This window comes from Oscarella lobularis, chromosome 3 (genome assembly GCF_947507565.1).
Source record: "Oscarella lobularis chromosome 3, ooOscLobu1.1, whole genome shotgun sequence".
Classification (NCBI taxonomy): Eukaryota; Metazoa; Porifera; class Homoscleromorpha; order Homosclerophorida; family Oscarellidae; genus Oscarella; species Oscarella lobularis.
Window position 1 is genome coordinate 1,986,853 of NC_089177.1, and position 14,170 is coordinate 2,001,022.

A 14,170-nucleotide genomic window follows, 5' to 3' on the forward strand; every position below is an offset into this window, starting at 1 on the left:
CAATGACTACTGTACTATCCGCTTTAATTAAATAGAGCACACCTTTGAACACTCAGACTAGAAAGTAAAAAATTTCTTCTGTAAAAAATCTACTATCTATTCGTTACAGAACGCCTTTGCCTAACATGGCATTTTTTAGCAGTACAATCATTTCCTGACTATCGGCTACTTCTAAAGGGAACTGGCCCTTCTTATTCAGTACGGAAACCTTAGCACCTTGACGAATTAAATATCTAGCTACGTCAACGCTTCCTATTGCCGAAGCATTATGAAGAGCCGTCCACCCATCCGCGTCGGCAATATGCAAATCGGCACCGCCTTTTTCAACAAGAAGTCGAACGAGGTCAATAGAGCAATTTTCAGCGTTCACGCTCTCGTGCAACGACGTCGTTCCCGACGCGTAAACGGGTCGATTGACGTCAAGTTCATCCGAGCTGTACTGTGTGAGCAATTTCTCTACTTCCCTGACGTCTTCGTCGATAACCGCTTGTTGGAGCAGAACGCTAGGCGTAAACGTCACCGTCTTGGGACTCGGAGGAAGATCCGAGACAGATGGAGTATCAACGCGTAGGTTATTAGTACAGTCTTCTGATGGAAACGAAGGGTCTAGTTCTTCACTACTAGTCTCCTCCTCCGCCTCCTCCTCCTCCTCCTCTTCTTCAACCTGTTTCTCGCATTCTTCTTCCGATGCTTCTTCTTCCTCCTCCTCATCACCGCTGTGCTGCCTTTCGCCGCTCGCATCTTCTCCCTCATTTTCCTCATCCTCCTCTTCGTCGCTTTCCTCAGCAAAAACCCCTTTCTCAAGCTCTCCGAACCGACTTCCCATCGACTCGCTCAGCACACGACGAAGCACTTCCATCGACTCGCCTTCGGCAACGACGTGATACGCCGTCTCGCCCTTAAGCCCAGTTATACAAGAATCGGCACCGCGCTCCAATAGATAGCGAACGGCATTCGAATGACCTTGACTCGCCGCCGCGTGCAACGCCGTCCAGCCGCTCTCGTCTCGCAAATTCACCAACGAACCGGAGTCGAGAAGAACGGCGATGCAGTCGACGTTACCCTCCAACGCGGCGGCGTGCAACGGCGCGTAACCTTGCGGCGTGAAGCTATTCACATCGATGCTGTTTGAACGAATCATCGAACGCATTTCGGCGAGATCGCCGTCGACGACGGCCGACTGAAAACAGACTTCGGGCGCGAAGCAAACGCTTCGTCGTCGCGGACTCACCGCGTCGACCTGACGAACGGGCGATCGCGTCTTCGTCGACTGACTCCTTCCCAATTTGAGAAGCGACTTTAAACGCGGTTCATTGGTGTTCGAATCGCTCGACGCCGACCGAAACAAGGACTTGGGTCGGAATGACGGCAAGACGGGCGAGGGAGGCAACTCTCTTTTATTTGAGCAATCCAATACGTTCACTTTGACGTCGCCGTCATCATCGTCGTCGGAGCTTTCATCAGAAGAGATAATCGTCGCAGCTCCCGTCGGCGGCGACATGGGCGGAGGCGGCGGCATGGGAGAGCCGTCGGAATCGGGCGAAAAAAGCGACGTAATCGACGTTCGTTTTTCGTTGATTCCCGACGATTTCAAAACGGCAGTTTTCGTTGACGTCGTGCTGGCGAGCGAAAAGAAGATGACGTCATCATCGTCGTCGTCGTCATTTTCCGAAAAACTATCCCAATCGCCGAGATCGGTAACCGTACTAACGGGCGGCGTAACGCCGACGGCGCAGGACGACGTCTCCATGGGAGCGCGTTCGTCTCCAGGAAACGTCGCCTTCCCTTCCTCTTCCACTTCCGTGTTTTCTTTGCATAATGCCTTCTTCTTCTCTTCCGCACCCACGTCACTTCGCGTCCGCTCATTCGATTCATCGAGGATTCGGTCAGGGGTGGAACTCCCGTTTTCTCGCCTCCTTCTCGAATGTCCGTCATCGAAAGTGCCAACGCCCCGACCGATTGCGCGTCGTCGTCGCGGCACGGGACTAAATTTAGAGAAAAACGCGGCTCGTGCCACTTTCAACTGCGATCGCTCCTTGGCAACGGGAACCGATCCTTCCACTTGGTCCTCGTCCTCGTCCTCGTCCCCGTCTCCAACGAAACCGCGAGCAAAGCCGCCGCCTCGTCCGTTCAACGACGATAAACACGGTTTCCTAATTTCTTGTTGACAGTGCTCCTTATTAAGAACCGCAGTTGACTCTTCATCGTCTCTTTTCGTCGCGCCGCCGCCACTTCGATCCGCGTTCCGCCCTCCGCTGTCAACAACATTATCGCCTGCCATTTGTTTACAGGTGCACGGGGCCCCCCGATCGTCGTTCTCCGGCGACGACGACGATGACGACAAGGAGGGTACGAGAACGGCGAAGTCTTCCTCTTGATTTTCGTCGTCTTCGCTCGTTAGATAGCTGTGCGCGCTCACCGTCGATCCGATCGAATCGGTTTCGCCGAGAGACGTTCCGGCGGGCCCGTATAGAGACTCTTGTTCCTGAAACGCCTTATAGCGATTCGCTAATTGTACGTGGCCTGCGCGTTTCATTGCGCGATAGAGGAGCGAGCACATTTCGTTCGTTTCGGCGTGATCGATGGGAAAGAGACCGTTGCCGTCGACGGCGTCCGTGTTCGCTCCCGTTTTGAGAAGGTAGCACGCCATTTCGCAGTTTCCCGTTTGTGCGACGGCGTGCAACGGCGTCGAGCCTTCGTCGTCGCGAAGGCGAACGTCGGCGCCGTTTCGAACGAGAAGGCGAACGATGTCGAAGTTATCCTCGTAGATCGCTTGGTGGATGGGAGCGAGGCCTTCGCGATCGAGACGGTTCACCGCGGCGCCCGCTCGAAGCGCTTGGCGCACTTGCGAGAGATCGTTTTCTAAGACCGCCTCGCTCAGGGCTTGATCCATGCAGGGCATCGACGCGGACGGTGCCCGTTTCGGCTTCAGCATGATGATCAACGGACCACTGTATGGTGAATGCTTCGACGGTGTAGAACGTTATAGTCAATCACGAGCTTGTCCTCTCATTGGTTGCGGGTGTCGTAATTCGGTTAGCGGAACGCGCGTCGTGTGGGCGTGTTGTGCTACGAAAGCACACCTATGGAGATGATGAGAAGCGAAACATGCGTACGGGTTGTACGAGAAAAATTTGTCTGAACGAATTGAAGCAAAGCAGCTGCAATCAATGCAAACATTTACTACTGGGGGACAAGGAAGCTACGTAGTTCTCCTGCCGAGTGTCTCGCGAACTACGTAGGTGTACGATAGAGTCCCCCACGTAGTTCCCACAGATGTAATAAGTATGCATTCCTATGCTATCAGAAGACCTTCTCCAGTAGAAGGAGGACCATTGAATGTGTAGCCAATACAGCGAACCCACGATCAATGTAGCTAAGCAACGTTTGTTTAGGGTACAAGGTTGATGACAGTGTTTATGTGTAGCCTTAGGGTAGGGGTAGGAGTTGGTCAATTATTCAATACCTCGGCGTAACCCAATTAACGCAAATTGCTCCTTGCTCTAACGTGCGTTAGCCACGCGCAAGCGCAATTGTCGCTCGACGTGATTGGCCAACGAAAGGCAAGGTTAACTTCAAAGCTCGACTGCGTCTGTCGCCCGTTCTAGAATGACTGCGAATAGCGAAGAGTTTTTCGACGCCGCTTTCGAATGCGACGCTCCGAGGATGTTCGATTTCGCCGATCCAAACGAATCGGACGACGCAGACTGTTGGTTCGGTAAGAAACGTGCGGGAATTCTTCACAAAAAAAGCGATTTCACGATCGAATGCAGACTGCGAAGCGGGCAAAAGCGGATTCGACGACAACTTCGTCGAACGTGCAGTCAAAAGTTCTCGATCTCCTCCGAAGCGGTTGCCCGTTGAGAACGAAAACGCGAAGCCCAAGCGCGGCGGCAATCTCGTGTCGTCGTGGAACAACGAGAAAACCGACGACGACCCCACCGAAAGGGGCCCCGCGGTTAGAATGCCTCGAAGGTCGGCGCGACTCGGGAAAAAACGATCAGGGTACAGTACTAGCGTTCGAAATTTATCTAATTTTTTTTGGAACAGCGTGGCGTCGATGCCTCAGAGAATTCCCGTCAAGTCAGCTAATAATATCAAATATTTATTTTTTAATTTATTTCGTTTTGTTGCTTAGAAAAACGACCGAAGAGTTGGAGATGGAACGCATAGCGGCGAAGCGAGCGGAAGCGAAAAAGGCGATGCAAATGTCCAAAGACTCCTTCAAACTTCTAGCGAAGTCAAGCGAAGTGTCAAGCGGCGTTCTACAGAAGAAATCCGACATGCCCGCCACGCAGCCCAAAGAGTTTCATTTCCACGTCGAAGGTCGACTTCGAAGCCATCAACTGAAAAGACCGGCTACACCACCGATGTCGAAACAGGAGATTGAACATCCTAATCAGTTTCCGAAACTGTTGAGAAGTTTTGACAAGGAACCTTCTACTACAGTGGTATTTAATTAATTATCGATATAATAATTACTAATTATTATTGGATATTTATCGTAGAAGCCGTTGTCATCTGATGTAAGTGTGAAGCCGTTTTCGTTCGCTTGCGATCAACGCAAACGGCAATTGGAAAAGACCGCAGATGATGCGTCTCAAGAGAATGCAAAGAAACCAAAATTCATTTCGGTTGCAGCTCAAGTGAAGAAATTTGAGTCTACTCCGCAGCGATTTCGATCTCGACCGAAGAATGACCGCTTTGGTTTGGGAAAGGGGCCTGTAAAGGCGTCGAGGCCCGCGCCCACGTTTGGCATCACCATGGCAAAAACGCCGACGCTGTTGACAAAAACTCGAGCAAGGGTTAACGTGGAGTCAACCGAGGATAAGAATGTTAAGGAAATGAAAGCGTAAGACGTCATGCCTAGAATCAATACTAAGTAAGAATTGTAACTTCTTAGACATCACTTCAAAGCAACGGAGGTCAATTCGAAGATATTTCTTATGGAAGGAAAATTGGGGTTACCAGAGAAACCAGAATCGCAGCTCACTGCCTTTGACGCATTCTCTTTGGAGACGACCAAACGTGCCGCCGTCTGGCAAGAGAAGACGAAGGACATGTCCAAGCCGGATGGTGAAGCTGGTCTGCACGTGTTTCATGCTCGGCCTGTGCCGAGGAATATTCTTGAAGAAGTGGTGGTGAGACGTCAAAAGGAGTTTTTGACGACGTCTCGCATTCGTTCTCTTATTAGGGTGTGCCGGAGAAAAAGGAAATGAAATTGACAGCTCCTAAAACGCCAAATATCAAAAAAGTCGCGCCGAAAATCCAGATATCTTCGACTCACGAGGACACAGAGGTTCGTTGCCGGTTGGAGAAAAAGAAGTGCATTTTTTGATTTTTCGCTTCTAGGATTTAGTGCCTGTAAAGCCACTTCCTTTACCTGAGCCTCTGCCTGCCTTCAAGCCCACGCTGAAACATCAGCACACGAAGCCCGAACCTTTTTCGTTCGACGGCAAGTATAAGGATCCTTTGGAAGTGAAGGCAGAGCTTGCAGAATACGAAGCCGAAAGATTGAAGAAGGTGAAACCTAGCAAGATAAATATATATACAATATATGTATATGCTATTTTTGTGAGTAGTTACGTGAGTTCCAAGCAAAACCATTGCCGACTTCTGAACCGTTCAAGCCTTTTCTAAAGCACGAAGTCACGGCTAGCATCGAACCGTTTCGTCTTGAAACAGAAAGCCGAGGCAAAGAGGCCGCGCATAAATTCATGGAAAAGGCAAAAAAATGAGAATCCACCGCTTCCCTAGTAACGCAATTATTATTTTGACTCACAGATGAAAAGCGAGATGGCGACGATAAGAGCACAGAGATGCTTCAAGGCCAATCCGTGTGACGTCATTCACAATAAACCGTTTGAACCGCAACTTGTCAAAGCGCCTCTTCCCGTGGATCCTTTTGTGCTCAACACCGAATTGAGGTCCCATCAGAGGCAGAAGTTTGAGGAGAAAAAGAAGCAGGATGAGGAGGAGAGACGACGCTTGGAAGAGGAAAGAGCCGCAATCAGAGATAAAGAGGAGAAGGAAAATTTGAAGAAATATAGAGAGGCGCTGGTTCATCGAGCCAAACCCGTTCCAAAGGGAAAGGCTTTTCTTCCAGATGAAAGCAAGGCCGCGCTCACTGAGCCAATGTCACCCAATTTGACGAGGACTGTTAATAAAATTTGAAGAGGGGACCAGAGGCCATGTGTTGCAACTTTGAGTTATTGTTCAGTGTTCACTTTAAAATAAAAATATGCATGGGAAAGACATACTGCTTACCTTCAAAATGAAGTTCATCACTAGGCCATTCCGACTTATCTTTTCTTTTACTTCGGTGAAAAAGTCGCCAGATTTGGGGAGCAAAAGAAAATTAAAACAAAAGTTAATTAATTTCACAGTATTTTTATTGTACACTGAAATTAGTTGAAAGTACATACTGGAAATACTTACTGTATTAGGAACCTTCTTCATGTGAACTCCTTGGATAAAGGTCAAGGAACTTCAGCTCGACGCCACGGGGTTGGAGAAGATGGTCTCCCCACTTCAACTGGCGAGAATGCTTGTACAGCGTCCTTGAACGACACAATAGCACAAATGAACTCTACTTCAAAAGACGTCCGTTACCTTCCCTTTGACTTCGGTACAACCGTTTGTACAAGATGACCTTGCTGGGTACAAAGCTTACAGACGACATGACCTGAGCGTCTTTTCTCCGGTCCAATAACGCGATGAAGTGAATAATCTGCAAAGAATTCGTCGCAGAGTAAATTGGGAGTCTATTGCAATATCACTTGAATTCTCTGGCCTTTCGTCTCCTTTTTTAAATACTACGTAGGAAAACTTTTCTAATTTGTACCCATAGGATTTGTAATAATCAGAATCCGTCTATTCAAAGTCAAGCTCCGTGAGACAATCTTATGCCCCAAAGTTGGTCCTACCTCGACTAAAGATAGTTCAGCTCTTTGTCCAAAATGGCAAGGTAATTTTGTCACTAGTGTCGTGTGAGGACACACGAGATCGTGCGTACACTGTAAAAAGACGTGTAAGTTTTTAAAAATAAAGAAGATTCTTTTTCTTACGGGAGCATATACGAATCCGACGTTTGACGAATCTTGGCTTCTAATTTTCTACGTTGAACTTTGCACGAGCGACAATTTGTACACGCGCGACGCGCTACCTTTAGTATTGTTTCTCTAGCAAGCAAAATATTTCTAGAACCTTCCAGATTTCCTCTTTCCAATAAAACGAGAAATTTCCCTGTCTGCTTCCACAGTTCTCTTATCACAGCTCGTTTCTGGCGAAGATCAGCTAAATCTCCTAACGTGTACAAGGCAATTACGATATCATAAGAATTCTACACATAAGAGTAGAAATAATAAAATTAATTAACAACGAATTTGATTTCTAACCTCAAACGTCGAAGAAAGAAGTCGCCTAAATCTCATTCCACTTATATAATGATCCGGAACCAACTGGTCAGTCTTGTCTTCCCCGCCTGAGAAATTTGCGAAGTGACTAACGCAAGGTGGAAATCCCAATGTCAAACACCGTTTAGGAGGTAAGATGCAAGACCATTCATTTCTTCTGAATCATCAATGCACACGTACTCCTTAATCGTATCTCCAAACAAATCGTGAGCAGCCCTAAGTATTAGAAGTAGAAGTCAGTACACCATCACGCAAAAATGCAAGGTCGCCTCATTTTGCCTGTACGTGCTTGAAAGACTTCAAGGTCAATGCATGTATGCTTACTTTAGACTAAGTCAAACAGAGAGCAGTCTGGTACTCTAAAACAAACATCCTCTGCCATATAGCCTTTGACTGTCTGTGTACATGCTGCTTGTATGTAAATGAATATGGGAAGAATGAATGACCTTGCACTTTTGCACAGTGGTTTTCGCATTTCTTACCACACAGAAGTACCAATACCCGACCCGAAGTCTAATAGGCTCTTAGGTTGAAAATTTCCTTCTCTGGCATTGATCTAAAGAGTGTGCTAGATCAGTTCCTGTTGTGGGCCCCCAACGATGGAGTCAACCTCGTGCAACACTCTTCTGATGGCTGCATAAGAAGAAGGAAGCCAAGTAGCTGCATACAAAACGCCTTCGTATTTCCTGTATCTAAGTGAGCCCATAGACATGAAATATTTCGAATGCTTCGCAGCCTAATTACGTAAGAGGACCACCGGATTGGCCTACATTTTCCCATTCGCCGCTGAGACCGTTCACCGTAAGAGTTCGACGATTCGCCAGGTATCTGTTAAAAGCCACGCCGTCGCGCTGAAGCGACTGGCGCGGATATTCTGCATAAAAGGGTGACCTCGATCGCCGGCATTTGGGACAAAACAAAACTCACGTCGGAATAGCTTTTCCAAAGCCGTGCGTAGCGCTGCCGGAATTCGCTGTGTTTTGAGCGAGTAAGACTCCGGATATTCTTCTGCAGATCGAGAGAATGTAACAAAGGGTCGGGCCCGGATTCTAGTAGGCCCGCGTAAAGTGCATTTCCTTCTTCCGAGAATGAATCGCCTGACTCGGACGAGCATTCTGATTTAGATAAAGAGCGTTGCTGCTGTTGGAAATTTTTGTTGTGAGCCAATTCTGATTCTCACGTGTTTTAGCGTGCGTGGCTTCATATTTTGCCTATTTTAGCTCTTTGTTCGTCGTACAGTACTACTATCTTGTCTGAAGCGTTGAGCTCTCTTTCTCGCTTTTATGGAAGTGCGCAGTGTTACATGTTCAGCTCCAGTCAACATCGCCGTCGTCAAATACTGTAGATAGAGAACTTGCCCAGCTGAACGTTGGCTAATCACAGTGTCTGTCTACAGGGGGAAAGAGAGATGAGGAGCTCATCTTGCCGGTGAATTCCTCCCTTAGTGTAACGCTCAGTCAGGAACATGTGAGTGCGTTGCTTTAGATACCATATAACAATTTCGCTGTTTCCAGCTAAAGGCGACTACTAGTATTGCTGTAAGCGAATCATTTGAACGAAATCGCATCTGGCTGAATGGACGGTCTGTAACTTCGTCCTTGTGTCCATGATGCAATGATATCATTTTATTAGAGAGGAGTCGATAGAGAATCCTCGTTTGCAGAAGTGCCTCAAACTATGTATGAACGAAATGTTTATAATTGGATGCTGCAGCGATTTGTTTTAGTTGAGGAAATAGCACCAATACCTGGACACGTCCATATCTGCTCCGAAAATAATTTTCCCACAGCAGCTGGGCTTGCATCATCTGCGGCGGGCTACGCCTGTTTAGGTGGCACGAAGCATTTTCGTCTTAGCTGACTAATTTAGTTCAATTAGTGTATGCATTTGCCGCGCTCTATGAAAAGAAACATGAGCTGCACGAAAGAGGAGACTTGTCACGAATAGCCAGGTGATTGTTGATTTATGCAGAAGAAGGCCTTGTGGAATGTTTTTGTTAACTAGACAAGGATCTGGAAGTGCGTGCCGAAGCATGTTCGGTGGCTTTGTCAAATGGGAAATGGGCTCCGAGCCAAGTGGTAGTGACAGCATAGCAATCCAGGTAAGAGAGAAAACACAACAGAATGGTCAGTCGATTTGAATGCAGGTTGCACCCGAAACCCACTGGCCAGATATGCGAATTCTAATACTGGTTGTAAGTGATCAGAAAAAGAGTACAAGCAGCACGTCGGGAATGCAGCGCACAGTCGAAACAAGCAAGCTTTTGGAGGTTATACAACTGCATTGCCTAGAGATTGTACCTGTTCTATTATTAATTGCCATTAGTATCGAGCGACTTCAGTGGTACCGGAACGTATGCGTCAGATGGAAGAGGCTATACAGAGTAAGAACTACGTCGAGTTTGCTGAGCTCACCATGAAGGACAGCAATCAATTTCACGCCGTTTGTTTGGACACGTATCCCCCCATCACGTACCTGAATGATACGTCAAAGAAAGTCATTCAGTTCATCACTCGTTACAACCAGTACAAAGGAGTGACAACGGTAAGAGAGCGAGCCCGTCTTTGCACCTTATGGTTTACTTTCTGCAGGCTGCCTACACGTTTGACGCCGGGCCGAATGCAGTGTTGTACTTGGAGAACAAAAGCGTACACGAAATTTTGAGCCTACTGAAATACTACTTCTGGCCTTTGCTTGAAAACGGCAATAACAGGTGAAAAATCACTGAATCACGTGAATCGCTTTCAAAGATTCTGTGAACAGTTTCGTGAAAGGAATTCCTGTGGAGTGTGAAAACCCTTCAAAGGTTGGTCGCTGTTCGTTGTGATGACTGACTCTGTATAATCTGCTTATGTGTAAAGGAATTGTTGAGTGCTATTGGCATGGATCGGTCTCCTGGCGAAATTCAATATATTATTCACACAAAGCCAGGACCAGGACCCCAGCTTCTTGATCAAAGTCAATCATTACTTACTCCTGAAGGATATCCGAGATTCAGTCAGGCAGTTGACTAAGAAGTAAACAGTAGACATTACAATAAACAAACGCACGGCAAGTAGTAGTGCCCACCTATTCTCAACAAGCTTTTTCTGTGGCCAATAGACTTTAAATTGAAACTTTGACTTAGGAAAAGCACCCTGAAACAAAAAAATGAAAAAACGCTACGCATTTTGAAGTTCATTTGCAAGTTACCGGATTAATCACTCGGCAATCACTGGCTTCCTCTTGAAACGGGTCATAGGCATCAGCAAGAACTATCTATTATGCTTTTAAAGGACAAAGCAAAAGGCATGGGGAGAAAAGAACGCACCAAATCAGGAAGGGGATACACGCGGAGAGCGTTGTCATAGCTCCAATAGATCGGTCTCACATGTAGAGGGAGGGGGCAGAGATGAGCTTGCGTTGTAATCGTTTTGACTAACTAGAAAGGGAGATCGATACGACGTTGTGCCATCTCTCGATATATATTCACGTGGCTCGGTATGCTTTCCTCTTGACCGGGAAAGCGAAGGCAATTTCGACACATCTTATTCGTGATGTCTTCGCGAAAGACGATTATTTCTTGCGTACAATACTGGAATCTTGAAAACAGATAGGGGAACACATTGGCAACATAATACAGTATACACATGTGTAAGTTGTGAGAACCTGCAAGGATTGCTAGCGAACGTAACAAGGGGTACACGGCTTCGAATGTCTTCAGTCAACACGTCAGGTATTGGAGGCCTACGTGAAGAGATTAGCTACCTAACATGATCCTTGGGTCCTTACCTCGGAAGAATGTTACCGGGGCCAATATCCAAGGGACCAGGTACAAACACAAAATGACTACTGCATTTTCAAAAGAAACAAGTGTTAATTGTACACATAATTTACAACCGCGGTGGAAGTGCTGTACAAAGGGTCACCATAATGATAGGGCCACCGGTTTATTGTGTGCAGCAAACCTGTCAGACAACTTTTTGCCCAGGGACCGTACAACAACTTCCACAGCACTTTCAAAGTCAAACTGCTCTCCTTACCTTTCTGCTATGTTTGGAAATTTACAAATGAGGTCTGCCAGATCGCGAAAGCCCTCTGAAAATCAAACGATGCTGGAGAAGGTGCGGGCACACATAAGGCAATTACGTTTTAACAGCCTGACGTGATTGGGACCGTATGGCATGGAGCAGAAATGACCGCACAAGACGAAAACGGTCGGAGGCATGTCCGAATAGCCGGTGAATAACGTTTGGAGTTTATCCATCACCTTTATAAAACACCGGAGCAATTAGCGCCGGAAAGAGAACCACGCGTTTTACCTTGGGATGATCGAGCCAAACTTCTGAGAGAAAAACAAACATAGCGTCTTGATTATCCTTCTCTGCCTGAGCAAGGAGAGTCTGCGCGAAGACGGAACGTAAAGTAGACGACAATAAAATGACTGTTAGCTGACTGAGTGCTTAGCACATCTTTCGGACGATCCACCAAAGAAGTTCACGCTGCCAAAGTATTCCCTACACAAGAATCAAGTGACTAGCTTGTGAAGTCAAGCACGCAATAACCTTGTTTGGTTGGACGGCTCAGCCGGAGGAAATCCTAACGCAGACACGTGAAATATTTTGTCGTCGTACGTTCCTAAGATGAGGGATATAGTAAATACACTGCGTTGGACGTTGAGTACCCTCTGCCAGAACGAAACAGTTCTCCGTAAAAATGCCAGAATGAAAGACCTGAAGTAAGATTGTGTCTATAAATGATCACCGTAGGATCGATCGTACTTACGGCTTCTGCTATGTCCAGTTCAACGGTTCCCGTTGGATCTTCGATGAAATATTTTCCCTATATAAGGCGGTGAGAACGTCAATTCCAAATGCATTTCCTCTTCTCCAAATACTTCTTTCATCTGCGTCAACATTCCGAGGACGATGACTCTGCCCAGCTTCGCTGTCGTTCCCAGAAGATATTCGACGGTTTTGAGTTGAAATTTTCTCGTGTCTTGATGAGGAGCCGATCCGGGCACGGGCGGAATGAAGAGCCGATGGCGCATGGTACGCTTCAAACGAGAGAGAGTCGTTTAAACGAAGAAAGCCGCGGCACCCATACAACGTACCTGATACAAAATCATGTAACGTTCCTTAAAAAGGTCGGTTTTGGCATCAGCGCTGGCGTGAAGACAAGGTTTCGACGCCGAATTCCTGTGACAGAGCACGTGGTTGGTAAAGAGAAAAACGCGCTAATAATCTAACAGTAAAAATTTCTTGCGATCATTATTATACACAAGTCTCGGAATGCTAGAGAAAGACGGTTACAATATAATGGATTCGGCGTTATCATACCTGAATGCATCAATGACCTGAAGAGTCTGATCACTTCACGTAAGAGAGACAGATATGAGCATGTATCACTAAGACATCGATAAAGCATTCCGTACTTTTCTTGTTCAGATGCAGTGCCGCATTCTTCGATGGCCAACTCAATGACTTCAAGATCGAGCAGCGATGACGTAACTAGAAAAAAATCACAGATGTACATAGTACATCAACGTAAGGAACTAAACTGTCGGCCAAACAAGCACTAAGGTATCTCTCTTCGAATGCAATACATGTAATAACTATGTACTAGTAGGGTCCAAAGCAAAATTTCTTTCTCCACGTCATAGCAATCCCAATCGTCCTCTCTTCGAACGCGACGACGCCAACGACGACGATCCCCCTTTCGCGCGTTCCAATTCCGCAACCGTGTCCTTCAACGTCGCAATTTCCCGTCGAAGCGCACCAATCACCTCCTCGGACCCTCGAATCCTTCTCTGCCATCCGACGACCGAATCCGGTTCGTCGACGTCCCTTCGACGATCAAACGTCTTTTGCAATTTCAACAATTTCCCGTCGCAATCGAGTCGCACTTTCAAAATCTCGTCGTGATGCCGTTTCTCGATCGTCTCCAAATCGCGACGCAAATCGCGCACTTCGCCGCTCCTCTCGCGAACGACGCGCTCGAGTCGATTCGTCGCGCGCTCGGCGTCGCGCGTCAATTCGTCGCGAAGCGTTCGAATTTCGTCGGCGTGCGCTCGACGCGCGTTCGCGAGCGTCGTCGACGCGCTCTCGCGTTCGGCGCGTCCGTCGCGTTCGAGCGTCGCGATTTGACGCGCGAGCGCGTCGATTCGTTCGCGAAGGCGCCGATTCTCTTCGTCGCGATCGAAGCTGCGCGCGATTGCGTCGTGGAGACGCGCGATTTGCGCGCGCAGTTCGTTTGTCGTCTCGTTTGCCGACTTCGCGGCGGCTTGACTGAATTCGAGTTGGCGTCGCGCTATGCCTAATTCGAGCGCGAGGCTCTCGTTTTCGGACGCTTCGCGCGCGCCGGCGCTCAGCCACGCTTTGAATTCGGCTTCGAGGCTTTCCAAGTCGACTTGTTTGATTTTTGACGAGTCTTCCATTAGAACGACGTCATGTGGCGCGCTTTTGCATTGCGGGGCCCCGGATTACGCGCGTTTTTTCGTTGTGTCTTTTGGACTTACGCGGTTGCTTTTGAATCACGTCGACGATTTTGTCCAGCCACATGTTTACTTCCGCGCGCGAAACTGGCGCCAATGCTTCGCAGAGACGTCTGGAAGCGTCGCTAGAAATAATTCCCGCCAAAAATGAGGACCAACGGGTAGCCGTCGAAAGGCAGGCAACGAGGCCTTGCCTCTAACCTTCGAAGAGAGAGACCGTGAAGCTTAAACGACGACAGAACCTTCGATTTTAGCTCGCCGGCCATCGCGAAAGTGGAAACGC

At 47.7% G+C, this 14,170-nt stretch overlaps 5 protein-coding genes across 5 annotated transcripts; 2 read left to right on the top strand and 3 right to left on the bottom strand.

Moving 5' to 3' along the window:
• Nucleotides 1–7: 7 nt before the first annotated feature.
• Nucleotides 8–2,966, bottom strand: LOC136184810 (protein phosphatase 1 regulatory subunit 12A-like). Its single transcript, XM_065971792.1, has one exon. It carries the CDS (start codon nt 2,933–2,935, stop codon nt 104–106), a length of 2,832 nt encoding a protein of 943 aa, XP_065827864.1. The 5' UTR covers nt 2,936–2,966; the 3' UTR covers nt 8–103.
• A 263-nt stretch (nt 2,967–3,229) lies between these two features.
• On the top strand, nt 3,230–6,255 carry LOC136184811 (targeting protein for Xklp2-like). The gene is made up of 11 exons (XM_065971793.1): nt 3,230–3,372; nt 3,428–3,718; nt 3,774–4,005; nt 4,051–4,083; nt 4,139–4,451; nt 4,509–4,852; nt 4,904–5,141; nt 5,195–5,299; nt 5,353–5,523; nt 5,583–5,726; nt 5,785–6,255. The coding sequence occupies exons 2-11, from the start codon at nt 3,610–3,612 to the stop codon at nt 6,172–6,174; spliced, it is 2,079 nt and encodes a 692-aa protein (XP_065827865.1). The 5' UTR covers nt 3,230–3,372; nt 3,428–3,609; the 3' UTR covers nt 6,175–6,255.
• A 119-nt stretch (nt 6,256–6,374) lies between these two features.
• On the bottom strand, nt 6,375–8,587 carry LOC136184815 (ribosome assembly protein METTL17, mitochondrial-like). The gene is made up of 12 exons (XM_065971798.1): nt 8,343–8,587; nt 8,160–8,289; nt 8,026–8,107; nt 7,898–7,971; nt 7,537–7,631; nt 7,398–7,483; nt 7,166–7,342; nt 7,068–7,115; nt 6,927–7,016; nt 6,780–6,873; nt 6,613–6,730; nt 6,375–6,560 (listed from the first exon to the last, which is right to left on the bottom strand). The coding sequence occupies exons 1-12, from the start codon at nt 8,527–8,529 to the stop codon at nt 6,443–6,445; spliced, it is 1,299 nt and encodes a 432-aa protein (XP_065827870.1). The 5' UTR covers nt 8,530–8,587; the 3' UTR covers nt 6,375–6,442.
• LOC136184817 (diphosphomevalonate decarboxylase-like) lies at nt 8,230–10,537 on the top strand. Its single transcript, XM_065971800.1, has 14 exons — nt 8,230–8,403; nt 8,540–8,573; nt 8,636–8,756; nt 8,812–8,882; nt 8,930–8,997; nt 9,048–9,094; nt 9,142–9,246; nt 9,294–9,366; nt 9,420–9,516; nt 9,562–9,684; nt 9,741–9,959; nt 10,007–10,128; nt 10,179–10,221; nt 10,277–10,537. The coding sequence occupies exons 3-14, from the start codon at nt 8,699–8,701 to the stop codon at nt 10,427–10,429; spliced, it is 1,179 nt and encodes a 392-aa protein (XP_065827872.1). The 5' UTR covers nt 8,230–8,403; nt 8,540–8,573; nt 8,636–8,698; the 3' UTR covers nt 10,430–10,537.
• Nucleotides 10,307–14,169, bottom strand: LOC136184814 (DNA polymerase epsilon subunit 2-like). Its single transcript, XM_065971796.1, has 21 exons — nt 14,089–14,169; nt 13,912–14,012; nt 12,829–12,904; nt 12,734–12,766; nt 12,644–12,688; nt 12,508–12,592; nt 12,292–12,450; nt 12,180–12,236; nt 12,079–12,127; nt 11,960–12,032; nt 11,851–11,911; nt 11,717–11,797; nt 11,544–11,664; nt 11,438–11,492; nt 11,187–11,246; nt 11,064–11,141; nt 10,888–10,996; nt 10,726–10,836; nt 10,608–10,673; nt 10,485–10,552; nt 10,307–10,425 (listed from the first exon to the last, which is right to left on the bottom strand). The coding sequence occupies exons 1-21, from the start codon at nt 14,151–14,153 to the stop codon at nt 10,410–10,412; spliced, it is 1,569 nt and encodes a 522-aa protein (XP_065827868.1). The 5' UTR covers nt 14,154–14,169; the 3' UTR covers nt 10,307–10,409.
• Nucleotide 14,170: the final 1 nt, after the last annotated feature.

Excerpts from the sequence above, each read along its gene's own strand:
- LOC136184810 (XM_065971792.1), bottom strand. The coding sequence starts at position 2,935 with ATGCTGAAGCCGAAACGGGCACCGTCCGCGTCGATGCCCTGCATGGAT.
- LOC136184811 (XM_065971793.1), top strand. The coding sequence starts at position 3,610 with ATGACTGCGAATAGCGAAGAGTTTTTCGACGCCGCTTTCGAATGCGAC. Across the intron at positions 3,719-3,773 it reads CGACGCAGACTGTTGGTTCG|ACTGCGAAGCGGGCAAAAGC; the intron begins GTAAGAAACGTG and ends GATCGAATGCAG. Across the intron at positions 4,853-4,903 it reads AATGTTAAGGAAATGAAAGC|ACATCACTTCAAAGCAACGG; the intron begins GTAAGACGTCAT and ends GTAACTTCTTAG.
- LOC136184815 (XM_065971798.1), bottom strand. The coding sequence starts at position 8,529 with ATGCTCGTCCGAGTCAGGCGATTCATTCTCGGAAGAAGGAAATGCACT. Across the intron at positions 8,290-8,342 it reads TTTGGAAAAGCTATTCCGAC|AATATCCGCGCCAGTCGCTT; the intron begins GTGAGTTTTGTT and ends CCTTTTATGCAG. Across the intron at positions 7,343-7,397 it reads TTCTTTCTTCGACGTTTGAG|AATTCTTATGATATCGTAAT; the intron begins GTTAGAAATCAA and ends TCTTATGTGTAG.
- LOC136184817 (XM_065971800.1), top strand. The coding sequence starts at position 8,699 with ATGGAAGTGCGCAGTGTTACATGTTCAGCTCCAGTCAACATCGCCGTC. Across the intron at positions 8,757-8,811 it reads CATCGCCGTCGTCAAATACT|GGGGAAAGAGAGATGAGGAG; the intron begins GTAGATAGAGAA and ends GTCTGTCTACAG. Across the intron at positions 9,095-9,141 it reads GCAGAAGTGCCTCAAACTAT|TTGAGGAAATAGCACCAATA; the intron begins GTATGAACGAAA and ends GATTTGTTTTAG.
- LOC136184814 (XM_065971796.1), bottom strand. The coding sequence starts at position 14,153 with ATGGCCGGCGAGCTAAAATCGAAGGTTCTGTCGTCGTTTAAGCTTCAC. Across the intron at positions 12,905-13,911 it reads CGTGATTCAAAAGCAACCGC|TTACGTCATCGCTGCTCGAT; the intron begins GTAAGTCCAAAA and ends ATTTTTTTCTAG. Across the intron at positions 11,912-11,959 it reads GAGCCGTCCAACCAAACAAG|GGAATACTTTGGCAGCGTGA; the intron begins GTTATTGCGTGC and ends ATTCTTGTGTAG.